The sequence below is a fragment of the Buceros rhinoceros genome, unplaced genomic scaffold (assembly GCF_000710305.1).
Source record: "Buceros rhinoceros silvestris isolate BGI_N320 unplaced genomic scaffold, ASM71030v1 scaffold17901, whole genome shotgun sequence".
Classification (NCBI taxonomy): Eukaryota; Metazoa; Chordata; class Aves; order Bucerotiformes; family Bucerotidae; genus Buceros; species Buceros rhinoceros.
In genome coordinates, this window is record NW_010396130.1 from 1 (window position 1) to 14,159 (window position 14,159).

Below are 14,159 nucleotides of genomic sequence, written 5' to 3' on the forward strand. Positions count from 1 at the left end.
GTCTTTGCAAAAGGTGTTTCCATTTTGTATTCCCCATCACATGCAGAACTGTGGGGATTTTCCGTTCCCAGCTGAGCCTTCCTGCCAGAACAGGATTTGTCCTACATTAATTTGTTGTTCTTATCCATTTTGTGTATCAGCACTGAATTAGAGCTGAGGTCGGATGGGAATTAACACACTGTTTTTTGCCTACAGAAAAATTAGACACTATGTGTCAATTAGTAGACTGTGCAATGACAACAATAAGGTAAGCAAAAATAGTGCTGTGCTTGCTTGAGTTTGAGCCCTAAACATTACAAAATAATGGGAAAGTTCTGACTAACTGGATTTCTCGTACTAAATTGTAGGCAGAGAAGACATGTGAACGTGTTCAGGCTGAATCTCAGACAGGTATGACACATCTCTTCTGTCCTAATAAGCGGAGAACGAGCCTGGGGAAAGAATAAAGCCTGTTGTTAGCGATCTGACTGAAAACCAGAGTTGCACAGGACAGTCTGAACAGTTTTATTTAGCTAGTGACAGGTTGGGAATCCAGCTCAAAAGGCAGGCAGGAAAAGAAACACAAACCCTCTCTGTCTGCATCTTTTTTTTTTTTTTTTAGCAGCGATATAAAGCAACCCACCCTTCAAAATGCAGTGATAGGCCCCCAAGTTGGGATTGTGGTATTGCTGAATTCAGTGTCACGTGTCAGTTGTAGGTAGTGGATCCCTGTGACAAAATGAGAAATAAGAAGGATGTTGTCTAGTCGTGTTGCCATGGCTGTTCTATAGCTAGTGGCATGTATGTGTGCATTGCTTTTAACTGTATTGTGGGGTATGTGCGTGTGGGTGGAAATGAGGATGACCAGCAACACCGTTCGCCCTCATCCCACATATCAGCACTTCAATCAAGACATCCTTGGCATCCGCGCTGGAGGTACTTGTAAACCGTAGCCTTGGTAGCACAGATTGTAGCTGTTGGAGTCTGTAAGGGACCGAGGACACGCTGCCTAGTGCGCTCGTGTGTGGTCTACTTCGATGCACCAGTTCCTTGTGGCAGTTGTTACTTGGGTGAGCTCAGATTTGTTGCACAAGTTATATTCAAAACTATAACTGTGTGACTGTGTCAAGAGAGGAACTTTCCTCTCCAGCCTGTTAAAGCTCTTATACAAAAAAGCGCAGAGGCATGTTCTGCCAGAGGGTGCGACTGGGTTAATGACAGTGTGATTGGGCAAAGGTTTCAAAAAGGAGCTTTCATTGGCTCGCATTTGCTGAAGCATTGTAGTAAATGTCACTCGGCTGCTATTGAGCTTTCTCTGAGTTTCAGCTCTTTTAACATATATCTTAGGCACAACTTAACGTCCTTGTACTATATAATTTTCTCCACAGATATTCAGACTTGCAGACACAAAGACAGGAGGAAAGGATCACTAGATGTCAGATCCACAACATCACGAGGGAGTGATGGTATGTTAAACAAGCAGATTCTTCTGATTTCTGTATATATTCAGATTTTTATGTGCATACATAGGTACTCATACAAGTATAGGTTAAGTATGTATGAGTATATATACATACACATGCACAAATAAAAAGGGAAGTCATCGATTCATGAACAATCAGCCCCATTTTCTTCTCTTGAACTACTCTGAGTCTTTTTTTGAACCAGTGGAGACTGGAAGGCTATCATCCACCACCCTGGATGGAAGACCTCACAAGATTCAACACAGATATTTTCAAGTACAAATAGCAAACTCTAAACCTCACAAGTTATTACATTTCTTACCTCTTCTCTTGATAAAAACATGAAGATACTTTTTTTACAAACTTTGTTTTCTTTTTGCTGTGTTGTATTTTCCTCCATTAGATCAGCCCAAACTTGACAGATGAATCACATATTCAAAACTGTGGCTGATGCATGATTTTGTTAGAGCACAGATCATTACAGTCTAGGCTGCATACACTAGTGAAACGTGGTAGTAGGTCTGTGGCGGTGGGAATACAATCATGCTCCAGTATAGCAAAAATTACGTTGATTCTTCTTCTTAAGAGCTTCTCAGCACAAGCACTAACAGGGAGGTATCTGCATTTTATAGGTAACACAACGTGATTATGCAGAAACATCCCATCTTGGCCTTTTCTCTACAGAACCAAAATTGCTAACTGGTATAAAACATTTCTTTTTCAATTTCCAATGAGTAATAGGCCAGAACCTCTGCTGTTTTAATTTGGCATAGCTATGTTCACTTCAGAGGAGCTTCCCTGATTTACCTCAGCTTGGGAGCTGACTCATTATGACTTGTCTTGTCGCATCAGGCAGCAAAAGTAGATACATCCTGTAGTAACCTAAGTGCAATAGTTACCTACCTGAGCCTGCCAGTTTATACACACGCACACATCTGCACAGTGTTTTAACTGAGTTTTTAATTGAATATTTTAATTAGTTAAAATAAGAAAGCAAAGCCGTGATTTTGCCAGGCTGTTACAGCTACTTATCTTTAATCAGGGATATCAGTGGTTCAGCAAGCATCTCTTTGCACTTGTGTGTCCCCAGCATAAACAAGCATGTGTATGAATTCTGCAGTAGATTGCCTCTGAAGGGCACAGCAGGGTAAGCAGCATGGAAAACGAATCAAGTTTTCTTGGCTGAATCCTCCTGTCATGCCTTGTCATTGAAATCAGGATACAAATTCTGCTTTGTCTCCCACACAGGCAGCTCACAAAGGCGGCACTCTTCAATGGCCAGGATCCATTCCATGACTATTGAAGCACCCATCACCAAGGTAATGTGCCTGGTCACTAGCTGTTGTCAGTTGTGCTGGACTGGGGCACAAGGCTCCAATACGGCATCCAAACTGAGGAGCGAGGCAGTGCTGGCCTCTGGGACAACTTCTTCCCCTGTTCCACCCGCCTGTTGGTGGAGCTTCAAAAGGCCAGATGCTCTTAAGAGAATTCTCCCAAGCCTGCTTAGTAGATGTCCTCCAGACATTGCATGACCCTTTTTTTTTTTGCCTACATGAAGGAGACACCAGAGTTCCTTCTTCTTACTTACACATTGTAAACTGCTTTCTGAAGTCATTGAAGGATTTGGCAAAAATCAGCTCTTTAAATTGAGAGAGGCAAATGGGAGAAGGGTATATTAGATCTGTCCAGAGACATGTTGAGGCTGTGCCTTGAACAGGAAGGTCTTATTAATGACTGTTGTCTTTAAGGCCATGATCTTGTTCCCAGAGTCACTAGCAAATTAACACCTCTTTCATTTCCAAATCTCCCACATGTGGATTAAAATTGTAAATCTTGTTTATTTGCTGTGAGTTTCCCATAGTAATCGATGAGTGTCTCTGTTCTAAATTCAAAACATGTCTAATTCTAAACTAGGTAATAAACATCATCAATGCTGCACAAGAAAGCAGTCCCATGCCAGTTGCGGAGGCTTTAGACCGGGTTTTGGAGATTTTAAGAACCACTGAATTGTACTCTCCACAACTGGGGACAAAAGATGAGGATCCACATACAAGTGACCTCGTTGGAGGGTTAATGACAGTAAGTACATACAGCTATTGATTAATCACAGAATCATCGGGTTGGAAGAGACCTTTAAGATCATCAAGTTCAACTGTAATGTTCCACAGTAACTCGATCTTTATCATCTGGCATGTGCTTTGCCTCTAGAACACCAAATTTTCAGGAAAAACTGCACGCTTCTCTTTGTGGATTTTTCTCTCTCTACATTAATAGTGTAGCTCTGAAAAGGGAAGAAAATTGACCAGTCCCTTTGAAGCATTAGTTTTGCTAGAATTGGAAAGGAAAACCAATTCTTTTTTCAATTTGATCAATTTTAGAAAGGTATAGATGGGAGAGGAAGAAATAAAGATAGCTAGACACTCTTATTTATTAATTAGGATTAGAATGGCATTGTCTGGGGAGCTTTTTAGTGTGTAGAAAGAATATGTTTTCAAAATAATGCAAAATAAGTATTTTTGATGCTCTTTCTTGGATTATATTTGTACCTATTATATTTGTAGAGATTCATAGAAAGATCAGAGTGCTTTGAGATAGAAACATGAATGTTCACATTTAAAGCACAATCATGCTCCACAGAACTCATAATTTAAATAAATAAGGCAAGAAAAAGTCTGAAGAAGGCGTGTATAATGCTACGTTACAAAAAGAGGAACAGGGGCTCTAGAAAAAGAAGCACTGTAGGCAAAGCTGAACGAAGGGCACGTAGCAAAGCAAAAACTGAACCTTCAGGCTCCTTCAGAGCCTGCAGTCTGCCCTCCTGATAATAACTAGATGAACGTGGACGAATATTACCTGTGCCTTAAGGACATGTGTTCCCATTAGTCTGAGGGTCAGATATAGAAAACTGCATCAGGAAAAAAATTGACAGTGTGTTGGATGGAAAGGCCGACGAGACGTGAGCTTTTCAGAGATGTCTCTGAGCTGTCATCATTTTATGCTGTAACTTTCAAGACACCTTTGCAGTATCTGTCAGAATCTTGAAAGAGTTTACATATATTTTGGCTTTTAAAATACCACAGCAACTATCTAATTAGGAGAAACATATGCGAGACTTCAAGAATTCCGGGAGAAGACCTGAATGGTTCATACAGAGTTGAATTTACTAACTCAGTAGACAAAATAATATTGTTACCTTGACTATAAAAATATAGGAAGAATATTGATACATATAATCATTAGAGTCTCAAAGCAAATGTTTCCTCCCGCTGAATACACACAGTCTATAAATTCAGCTGTTTCATGCCCTTGTAGATTGTTGATTCTTACACATGTTTGTATTCTGACAGTATTCAATCCATGGTCTAGGTAACAACATTGCAAAATACAAAGTTCTTACTAAAAATAAAACCAAGGCTATTTTATGGAGCAATAGAAAAGCTGAGAAATTCATTTCGGAGCATGAGGTTATATAGTATAGTATGAGTTTGAAAATAATATGGGAGAAGCATTTGTCCAGCAAAGGGTCTGTTGAAAACAGAATCATATTATTCCATTTCATGTTCAGAAGTAATGTCTGAGTAGGGGAACAAGTAGTAGGTTATTGGATTTGAACTCTCAAGCAGCATTCATCAAGGGAAGGGCATTTGGAGTTCAAAGATGGATTTGCCAGATACAATTATACCTGCTATTTCAAGTCTTAAAAAACCTAATCTTTGGTTCTAAATGATAGACAGCATCTGGTGTCCTAAATATTTGTGTCATAGCGGTGCTACTGAAGAGTCACTGAGCCAGTTATTGTGGTACTCCTTTTCCTTTTAAATCACAAACTCCAGACTAATTTACTTACAAACGTGAAAATAAAAGTGAGATATACATAGCATTTAAATGCAGTTATTCATGATCAGATATAGCATCCACATTTACTTCTGCTATACTCTTGAGTGCGTAACATTGTTAGTAAGATGCACACAGAAAGATTTTTTTTAATAACTTTTTTATATTATGGGCTAAATATTAATGTGCAGTAACTAACAGCTGTATACATCAAAAGAGCAAGGAGGATTTGGGCCACAGCGTTTAGAATTATGATCTGAAAAGTAAATATTAAATATATCATACTGTTACTTTTAATCCTTCATCTTAGTTTGCACATCTAGGCGTCGTGCCAGAATTAAGCCTAGGAGGAACTGAATTGGAGAATAAACAAGCATACGTCCTTCTTTGATAGAAGGGAAGCCTCAGAGTAATTTATTGCTCTGCAATCCCAGCAACAAATCACGAGGTGGTTCTGCTGCTGAGGTGGCCTGATCTGCCAATACCAAGGGGAGGAGAGCAGAAGCATGTCTCCACCCATTCCCTCTCACCACCCACCTTTGCTTGTTGGTGGGAAGTATGTGGACATACCCTGTCTGGTTTGGGGCACACATCCAGAGCCTGTGTTGTCCACGCAGAGGGGGATGTGAGGCTGTGATTCCCGACTTCCATCTGCACCTGAGAAGTTTAACTGTTCACCTACCTGAGTTTATACTGCACCTTGTATCTTGCAGTATCTCATCCATTAAGAACTGCATGTAAAACAGGCACATCTTAACAGTACACACAAATAAGGGAGAGGCAGCTTTGATGACTGTGACAGGTTGCAGTTAGGCTTCTCTAAAGTCACTGTGCTACTATTTGGTGTCATCATCTTACAGACCTTTTGTACAATAAGCTGCATTTAACTCTCAACTTTTATTGAACAGGATGGTTTACGAAGATTATCAGGGAACGAATACATATTGTCAGCAAAACGTAAGTTTTAATTTGGTGGTTCCTGAGATACTAAAACATGTTAAGAAAGTTAAGAAACGGGAAATGTGATCTTTTGTTCTTTTTTCTAAGCATTATTTGGTTTTGTTTTACTTGTATTTATAAGCATTGTTCTGCAGCATTACTGAGCTTTATAGCCAGGAGAGTTGCCAGGCATTACTACAGAAAAGAAAAGATATACACTGAGTAAGAGTGTGTGTTGGTTATTAAGAGTGCAAATATGTTCCTCAACAGAAACTCATCAGGTCGCTGGCAGTTTGATCTCTCCGATCTCCCTCAATGACATACCGCCACAGATAACACAGGCAATGGAAAATGAAGAACACTGGGATTTTGATATCTTTGAACTTGAGGCTGCCACCCTTAAAAGGTCGGTAAACTCAAGAGCTCATAAATTGGAGTTGCTGAAAACTGACTTAAAGAGCTGATTACAGGATGACATTTCATTTCTCTACCTGTGCTTTTAAAATGGAATTACTTTTATTTTCAAAGTAAAATGTTTGAAATTGTCTCATTGTCATTTCTAGTTGTGTATGAACCCATTAAATATCTTCTGTTTCATCACACACTACTTCCTGCAGATTCCAGTGGATAGAAATGAAGATTATATATCTTTGATATGGTTTAATAGCAACAGAACATCATTTTAAAAGCCTTCCTTTTCTGTTCTCAATAATAGAAAAGTTCTACAAATCAAATGGTTATCTTGTGGGGATTCAAATTCAAATTATGGCCAACTACAGAGTCAACACACTGGTCTTACTTTGATCAATTGATACCGATCCTTTTATTTTCTCCCCATGTAATGGGGTAATTTTTATTCCTAAATAGTTCAAATGCAGCTTTTCAGCAGAATTCCCATTGTCTTTCTCTGGCATTAGAGGAAGGTCTTTATTCCAAAATCTTGGCAGGCTATGTTTTATGTGTAAGATTAACTGAAGAGTATTTACTGATAAAAAGTAGGACATAACAATTTCCATCACAGAAGTTTTTAGAAGCAGATCAGCAGTTTTGATTTTCATTAGTAGCAAATGCTCCCACTAAGTCTGTAAGTTGATCTTTCTGTTTAAATCCTTGGTTTTATTTTCCGATGCATATTAAACGTTCTCCTTTGGGTCTAGTTTCATATATCATGCCTTGTTTTAGCTTCTATGAGACACTTAGTTTGGAGGCTAGATCCTGCAATGAATGACTCTCTTATATCCTCATCAAAATCCCAGATCCACCAGAGCTTTGAAAGGTATTCAAAAACAGTAGGTAAGAAAGATACCAGGCATTTATATGCATCTCATTTTTAGACCATGCTTTCAGGAGCCAAAAAAGTGAAAAAAAAAATCAGGTTTTTATTCTTTTTTTAAAGTTATCTTATTATAAGTGAAGAAATTTGCATCTGGTTACTTATGGGGTTTTTTTCTTCTTTGCTACATTTCCATTTCTAATGAAGTGCTATATATACAGTAATTTAAAAAAAAGTCAAAATGTAGTCAGTCTGTGTAATTTACAACATTTAACACACACATTACAATAACTTAAGAATTAATTATCCCAGCCAACGTGCATGAGTTCACCAGACGGGTTTCTCTGTCCTTACTGATTTGGAGACACCACAGAGGGCAAAGGAGGCACTTTGTTGCCTGTCCTCTTGTTAAAGATATTATAACTATGATTGCTTCCTGCTGTGTTTAAATAAAGGCAATTCATTTATTAAGAGAATTAAAATGATCTTCAGTGAATCACAAGTAGGAATATGTTACTAGTATTGTCTTCAAGTTCAAGCAGACGTATGGTAGTAAAGCCAAGATAATTCATTAAATCCAAGCTTTGGTGCTTTACAGTTCACTGACACAGAAACCGGGAGAGACCTTTGTCTGACAGCGCTTCATGGGGGGAATTAAGGGGAATTTAACTTCACCATATTATGATTCTCGTATATGACACAATATTGTTGAGTATTTTTGCCAAAAGATGTACGTCCAGCTCTAAATGAGCTCACCTTACCTGTCAGGCAGAGCTGAAAATCAGAGTGCTTGGTGCATCTGGAATCAAGCAGCAAAGTGAGATGCCAAAGTAAGGGTTTCAGATCTGTCTTTAAGAATCCAAATTTGAAAATACTTACCACTATACCTGTCCATCATAAGCAGAAATGTATTGGCAAAGAAAACAGCAATATGAACTGGGTTCAGAAAAAGGCTAGGAGACTAAAACTTGATTTTTTTTTTCCATTTCCTGTGTGAAGCATATTGCACTTTCCCAGTTTTCAGAGTAGAAATACTCTATACTGCTGTTCTGGTCCTCAGTCACCTGCCAGTCATCTGGGTTTAAATGGTGCAGCTTGGCTTGGGAGAAGCAGAATACAGTGATGCTGGCTGTTTTGGAGACAGGTCTCTGACGGGGTTAGCCTGAAGATTCACCTGGTCCTTACAGCCTCCTAGAAATGGCCTGCTCTGGCCTGGTCATTCGCTTCCAGAGTTCCTCCATCTCTCGTACTCTCCTGCGTGCAAAGTCAATGAGCCACGGAAGCCTGCAAGGATGGGCCTGAAAGAAATGGATCAGATCTGCGGTGCAGAAAGAATAGTGATTGCAGCATTGTACGTATAGATAACCTTAATGTAACTGTAAACAAGTGGTTTAGGAACCTGTGGCAGCAGCAGTTTTACCTCCCTCCTGCTAATGTATCTTCTTTGGATTGCAGTCTACATTTACTCAACACAGACTTCCCAAGCCCCAAAATACTGCTACATGTAGTACAGCAGCAACAGAGTCTTTTTAATATTCCTGAAAGTGTCAGGAACTGGCATGATGCCGAGAGCGTGCATGTGACGGGCAGGCAGAACATTTCTACAGGTCCGGAGTGTCCTTCTGTAACAAGTCCTTACACCTAATCTGGCATGTCATTGGTTAAAAAAGCTTATAGGTTCATACTATTCATGCTGTGTAATATTCTTTCATCCTCGTTTGTGTTAAAACTTTGTGTTTATTTTTCTCCACAGGCCTTTGGTTTATCTGGGTCTCAAAATATTTGCTCGCTTTGGAATCTGTGAATTCCTAAACTGCTCAGAATCAACTCTGAGGTCATGGTTACAAGTTATTGAAGCTAACTACCATTCCTCCAACTCCTACCATAATTCTACTCATTCAGCAGATGTGCTACATGCCACAGCTTATTTCTTGTCTAAAGAAAGAGTAAAGGTGAGTCCACATTTATACGAAACAGTACAGATGGGAAGTACAGGTGCGTTCAAAGGAAGATCTCTCAAAAAAAAAGGTGCCAAAAGTCCAATGTCTACCTAGAGCCAACCAGTTTGGTAACTCTGAGGTCAAAGAACTGGGTTGCTTTACATGAGTTCTAGGATCTCTCTTACCGTATATGTGGAAGGATCGATACTAATATTATGGTAATTGAGCTATTCTTGATGGGAGAATTAAGAAAACCTCCTTTTAAAACAAAACTTCTTCGTATAGTTATGCTTTCTCAGATAGGTGAGCTAGTGACAAAATTATTTTTGTGACAGTATGTACCAAACAGAGATTTTATGCAATAAATCACCATCTCTTATGCCTCACGATGGTAGTTTTGCAGAAGACTCCCAGGACAATATAAGCCGTAAAATAGGTTTAGTGCTTCCAAAGCTTTATCACCCACTGGACAAGATGCCCTGAGGCTTAAGGAGACTGCTTGGCAGGGCAGTATTGGAAAAGACAACTTGCTGAAGTTGCTCGTACCATAACACTCACTGGCATACTAGAGCCACTGACAACCAGAATAAATCAGAGCATCGTTTGTTCTCCCATGCCCGGAGGGCAGACTGGAGAAGGGGAATTAAAACAGTGCGGTGGAGTGGCAGTACCTGTTGCTGAGTTGCATTTTTTAATAGAAATTCCTACTCTGAATTGGCTTGCCTAAGGATAGTGCTACTGATGGGCACCTGGCTGAGACATTTGTGACCGTAAACAAGCTTCTGACAGCTCATTAAGTCTGTAGTAAGTCCCTTAATCTGGAGCTGCAGCTCATTAGTGTGCTCTCCAGAGGCTGACTTACAAATACTACGTGCCAGGTGGAAACAGAACTTCACTGGATGTTTTCAGCCCCTGATTTGCTAGAGGGATAGCTGGTCTTCCCAAGAATATCTGTGAAAAGCAGGCAAGATCTGAACTCATTTCAATGCCACAGAAGCATGACTGCCACCTCCTTTTCCAGAATGTTATTTCCAATCCCTGTAGGCATAGGGCGAGAAAAAAAGTGTTGCAGCAGAAGGAGCAGAATCAAAGTTCAACATTCTCTCTTTATCTTTTCAAAGTTACAGCCCAGCTGCTTTTGTGTTGTCCAGAGTTCAACTTAATCTAAATAAAGAATGACAGATTCTGCCACTCAAAATTCATACTGAGAAGATTTTTTTCAGTAAATTGAACTCGGTTCTTGCCTAGGAAAATTTTCTGGTGCCCAGATTGAAGCAGTATTCTCAGAATCATTTCTGTGCCACAGGAGTTAAGATGATGATGAAGTTAGAATCCTTGACCTGATGTTGGGGGTAAAGCTACTGTAAATCCCTGCAAAATTTGTTATGTCAAACTCGGGAAATAAGCATTAGATACACTGCTGTGATCCAGCAGGTCAAGTATTCTCCAGTTTCTGGCTGATTCCCATCTGCACGGGGCTTCCTCAGGCAGACTGAGCACTGGTCAGTGTGTCCCTCTGAGGAGAGCCTGTTCTAAAACTCTCTGGCTCCTAACTTCATACCACAGAAATAGAATCCCATGAGCAGCAGCTGAAAAAAAGAAGGAAGAGGCTAACACACAGCAGACAGTATTTCAGACAGTGCTAACTATGAATCTAGAGTAGAAGTAATTCTTTGCCTTTTCTTGTTCTCCACAAAACTCTGTTGACAGGCCTCACTGAATAATATCCTAGTTCCATTAGAGTCAAGTCACTGCATTAATTTCAGGGTGTGTAAAGTAGGGTAGGGATTGTCTTTTCACCTACCAAGTCTAACCATTCTGAATGGTACTGGCAAAACCAGAAGAGAATTTGGGCCTTCAGTTGAAGCTAATTGGAATGGAAATTATCTGTCTTGCACCCAGATTGAACTGGGAACATTTCTGTTCTTCTGTCTCTTTCATTTTATTAACATTTTTAACATAATTGTTTTGCATCTTCGATCCTTCACAAAAAGCCAGCATAAACAGAGCATAAAGGCTAGTTTCCAAATGTATACAATATCTTTCTGAGATGCTTGGTTCTTTTTCTCCTTCAAGCTATTGCTACAGTATTAAAACTTTTTATTTCATTACAGGGTAGATATAACTAGTCATAGTGCAATGACCAGTGTAAGTAGACATAAAACATGGAGTGCAACATGCCAAGAGAATCAGAAGCTGATACAGAAAGTATAGAACAGTGTGTCATATATTTTTTCCACAGATGTAAACCATCAAGTATTCTTCACAGAATTCGTATTAGCTGTAGCCTCAGGACACTGTTATTATAGAACTGGATATATTGGAAATATTCCTCACAAATTGTAAACCTAGCCAGCACGTAAGTGGAATGTGATTAAGACACGTTAAGTTTCCAAAAGAAATTAAGGGGTCTGGTGGAAATAAAATAATTTTTAGCCATATACCCTAACTCTAAGTGAACGTGGTTTCTGTGTTGTTAGAAAACACAAACCAAATTGTTACTTTGCACTTCTTTAATTTGATGTGCTTTGTCAAAGGTGTGGGTCAAGCAAAATTCAAGAGGCACAAAATGGCCAGAAAAGTCACGTAGTGTTCAGTGAAGCTTATAATGTATTTTCCATTGCTCTGTGTAGAACATCTGACCCTTACTGATCTGCAGAGTTCTGGCTTTTACTCCTCAGCAGCTTGGCTTAATCTTATGAATAGAGCCAGGTTTCTAACGAGTCTGCCAAGAAAACTAAGCATCCTTCTATTTTCAGCAAACTTTGGATCCGATTGATGAGGTTGCCGCACTCATTGCTGCCACAGTCCATGACGTGGATCACCCAGGAAGAACAAATTCTTTCCTGTGCAATGCTGGCAGTGAGCTAGCAATTCTCTACAATGACACTGCAGTGCTGGAGAGCCATCATGCTGCCCTGGCTTTCCAGCTCACCACCCGGGATGACAAATGCAATATATTTAAAAACATGGAGAGGTAAGCTTAAAACCCAGGGTCCTTGTCTGCCCACGAACATCTCTCACTTTCTTCTGTGTAACGTAAGATAATGCATTCAACCATCCTAGAGGAGGGCACTGCCTTGTGCATAACTGTCTGTAGCCCTTGTGGAAGTTTACCCCTAAAACAGCAGAGTGCTTCTACCCGTCCTGCACAGACTTAGGAGTAATCCCATGGTTTGAGTTCCTCCTGTGGACCCTGTCTAAGGAATGTAGTGTAAGTCCTAATGTTACTGAGTCTAGAAGAATAATTTTGTATCATTGGACGTAGAGGACAAACTATGGCAGAGTTGGTACATATCTGATGGGTAGAACAAGGATAGAAAGAGTCACAGAACATCAGTCAAAAATGAAATGCCTTGTTGCAATGGGAACAATAGTGAAGGATCCGGTGTTGTTGTTCTAGCCCAAGAAAGGCATTTAGGGTGAGGATGTGATCATTGTCGTGGTCCTCTCAAGATACAGCAGAAAAGTATTGCTGAGAACTTGGCCAGAGCATGGGTCACTGTCGAGTGCCTGTGCTAAAAGCCTTGGGAACACACTGGTGTGACATGCCCTGGCAGACCTCCTGGGTAGCGGGTGACTCTGCTTCTGCCCAGTGCTTGCACCATGTCTCCTAGAGATCCAGTCATTTCTCTAGCACACATGTTTCTGCACACCAAACGGTACCTCATCCAGCTGCCCAAGCATTTATTACTGCTCTTTCTTCCCGCAGCACCTCTCTTCAACAGAAATGGTCTGTAGCATTTTTGTTGACTTGTTATACCAAGCAGCCCTCTGTGAACCAGCCAGCATTCTTAATTGTTTCCTTCTTTAAACAGGAATGAGTATCGAACCCTTCGCCAAGCCATTATTGATATGGTCTTAGCAACAGAAATGACAAAGCACTTTGAGCATGTCAACAAGTTTGTCAACAGCATTAATAAACCCTTGGCAGCACTAGAAGAAAATGGGGTAAGCGACACTGCAAGTCCTCTTTAAAATGACTAGACAGGGACTGGGAACCCTTGGCAGTAGGAAATCCCCACATGGTATTCTGAGAAAGTTCATGAGGAGCATGGAGGAAGAGAGACTAGAAATGTGTCTTTCACCTCTGGGTTTGAGTGCCCTTCTTCTTAACATGGTTGTCACACATTTTGAGGGTGAGTGGGACTCACTTGGATGCTACTAACATTGCAGTGGTATGATATTGTGCTTTGGACCAGAACCGTGGGCTGTTACCTTTTCCTGTTAAAAATGCCAATTTGATGAACCTAGTCACTCCCATGAGAGAGTGCTAGTGGTAAGACTTGGCGTTGTGGTTGGCCATTTCCGCAAAGGAGCCAACGTTTGCCTTGGAACAGAAGCTTGGAACAGTGGTTCCCTCGCAATGGGCACCACCGGTGGTACAGCATCAGGGCAGGTGTACTGACTGCCATATGGTGCTTTCTCTGGAAACGAGGGCCCTCGGCCTTCAGCGCTGCCTGGCAGCGTTCATGGGTTTTCCATCTGCTTTCTTTAAAAAATCAATTTAATTTGTTACCAATCAAATCAGAGTAGCATAATGAGAAATAAAACCAAAATCTTAAAAACACCTTCTCCCCACACCTCCCTTCTTCCTGGGCTCAACTTCACTCCTGATTTTCTCTACCTCCTCCCCACCAGTAGTGCAGGGAGATTGGGAATGAGGATTGTGGTCAGTTCTTCACACGTTTCTGCTGCTCTCTCCCCCTCAGAGAAAGGATTCTTCACACT

The 14,159-nt window shown here is 40.4% G+C and overlaps 1 protein-coding gene across 1 annotated transcript in view; it reads left to right on the forward strand.

Annotated features, from left to right (window-relative positions):
* The first annotated feature begins 163 nt into the window (after window positions 1–163).
* The window catches only part of PDE8A (phosphodiesterase 8A), a 20,324-nt gene continuing 6,328 nt past the window's right edge, over window positions 164–14,159 (forward strand). The window contains exons 1-10 of the mRNA XM_010145816.1: window positions 164–247; window positions 348–390; window positions 1,368–1,445; window positions 2,691–2,761; window positions 3,357–3,521; window positions 6,185–6,233; window positions 6,486–6,621; window positions 9,242–9,440; window positions 12,188–12,405; window positions 13,247–13,379. Coding sequence (XP_010144118.1) covers window positions 164–247; window positions 348–390; window positions 1,368–1,445; window positions 2,691–2,761; window positions 3,357–3,521; window positions 6,185–6,233; window positions 6,486–6,621; window positions 9,242–9,440; window positions 12,188–12,405; window positions 13,247–13,379 — 1,176 coding nt within the window. The remainder of the gene's footprint in view (window positions 248–347; window positions 391–1,367; window positions 1,446–2,690; window positions 2,762–3,356; window positions 3,522–6,184; window positions 6,234–6,485; window positions 6,622–9,241; window positions 9,441–12,187; window positions 12,406–13,246; window positions 13,380–14,159) is intronic.